Below are 1,338 nucleotides of genomic sequence, written 5' to 3'. Positions count from 1 at the left end.
CCCGCACCCCGCATCCCGCATCCCGCACCCCGCACCCCGCACCCCGCACCCCGACCTCTGCGGGGCGGGGGACGCGGCGCAGACCCGACCCCACCATGCAGGGAACCGAGCGGCGTCCAGAACCCACCGTGTCCGCCTCTCAAGGAAGCCGGTGACCTGTAGATAGCGATAGGCACTGAATGATGTTTGCTGCTGCCATGGAAATGGTGAATGTGGTGAGCTCCCAAACTGGAGGCGCCCCACGCCACCCCAAGGAGGCCGCTGAGAGTGAGCGGGACTATCCAGAGCAGGGCCAAGCGGCTCCCAGTGCTGCTGCTGGTGGGTCCCGGCTCCGGGCTGTCCCTAAGGAGCACCCCCATCCTCCGGTGCACGGCGATCCGGCCCGAGGCGTCCTCGGGAGGAGCAGCGGCCACGGCAAAGGAGGCAAACTTTGGGCAGGGGCGCGATCGCACGCACGGACACGGCGCTGGCTGCAGCTCACCGGACCAGGAGAGCCATCTCTTCCCTTTGGGAAAGCTTAGGAGCATCCTTCTTTCCAAGTCTTCGTCTACCCAAAACAATCCGAGACATAGTCAGAGGCGGAGAATCCAGGCAGTTCAGAGCCTTCGGAAAGAGGTGGAAGAGGGGGAAAGCCCCGCGCTCAAACAATCGCTAGTTTCAGCTTTTCCCGGGGCTTGTGCTCATTTAACAATACTCCACAGTTGCAAGGGCTACGAGAGTGCCAAGCATTCCCCCATCCTCAGTAATCCACAGTGTAGCCAATCATGCCACATTTCTGCTAAGAAAGAAAAAAGGGGATGCCACTCCATCAGCCAGCGTTGGGAAAGCTGAGAAAAATCAAACTGCTGCTCTTCCCTCCATTCATCGCCAAACTGGTGAGCCCTCACCCAGCGAGCTCTCTCCCGACGCGCACACACACACACACACTCGCACACACACACACACACTCGCACACACACACACACACTCACACACACACACACACACACACACACACACACACACACGCCACCAGACAATAATCAGGCTGCTTCGGCAATCTCTGTGGTCTGACTGTTGACAGTAACACCCGAGGATATTTTCAGGGAGAATGGTGCACCCTTATGAAAGAAGCTGGGTGGGGGGGAAAAAAAGAAAAGGAGAAAAAAAAGAAAAAGAAAAATATATAAATAACGACGCTTGCAAAGAGCAGGGCTATGCAAATCTGCAGTCTCCAAAGAGCAAATCGCCGAAGCTTGGATGCAATGCAGAGGACGAGGCTCTGTTAAAGAGGGAGGCTGAGTTCAGCTCCCGCACAGTCGCGCTGCCTCTGCGCGGCTTCCCGGGATCCGCGCCCCG

General features: G+C 57.9%; 1 protein-coding gene across 2 annotated transcripts in view; it reads right to left on the bottom strand.

Moving 5' to 3' along the window:
• NRXN1 (neurexin 1) overlaps positions 1-1,338 on the bottom strand; it is a 535,539-nt gene that overhangs the window by 339,613 nt on the left and 194,588 nt on the right. Inside the window, exon 1 of one of the 2 annotated variants that reach the window (XM_010004973.1) lies at positions 128-359. The exons of the other annotated variant lie outside the window; for it this stretch is intronic. Within the exon in view, the coding sequence (XP_010003275.1) occupies positions 128-359 (232 nt within the window). Of the gene's footprint in view, positions 1-127; positions 360-1,338 lie in introns of those variants that run through there. 2 annotated transcript variants of the gene reach the window in all.

Source organism: Chaetura pelagica, unplaced genomic scaffold (assembly GCF_000747805.2).
Source record: "Chaetura pelagica isolate M959 unplaced genomic scaffold, ChaPel_1.0 scaffold8, whole genome shotgun sequence".
Classification (NCBI taxonomy): domain Eukaryota; kingdom Metazoa; phylum Chordata; class Aves; order Apodiformes; family Apodidae; genus Chaetura; species Chaetura pelagica.
Note: the sequence above shows the minus strand (reverse complement) of the source record. Positions and strands in the feature narration are given on the sequence as shown.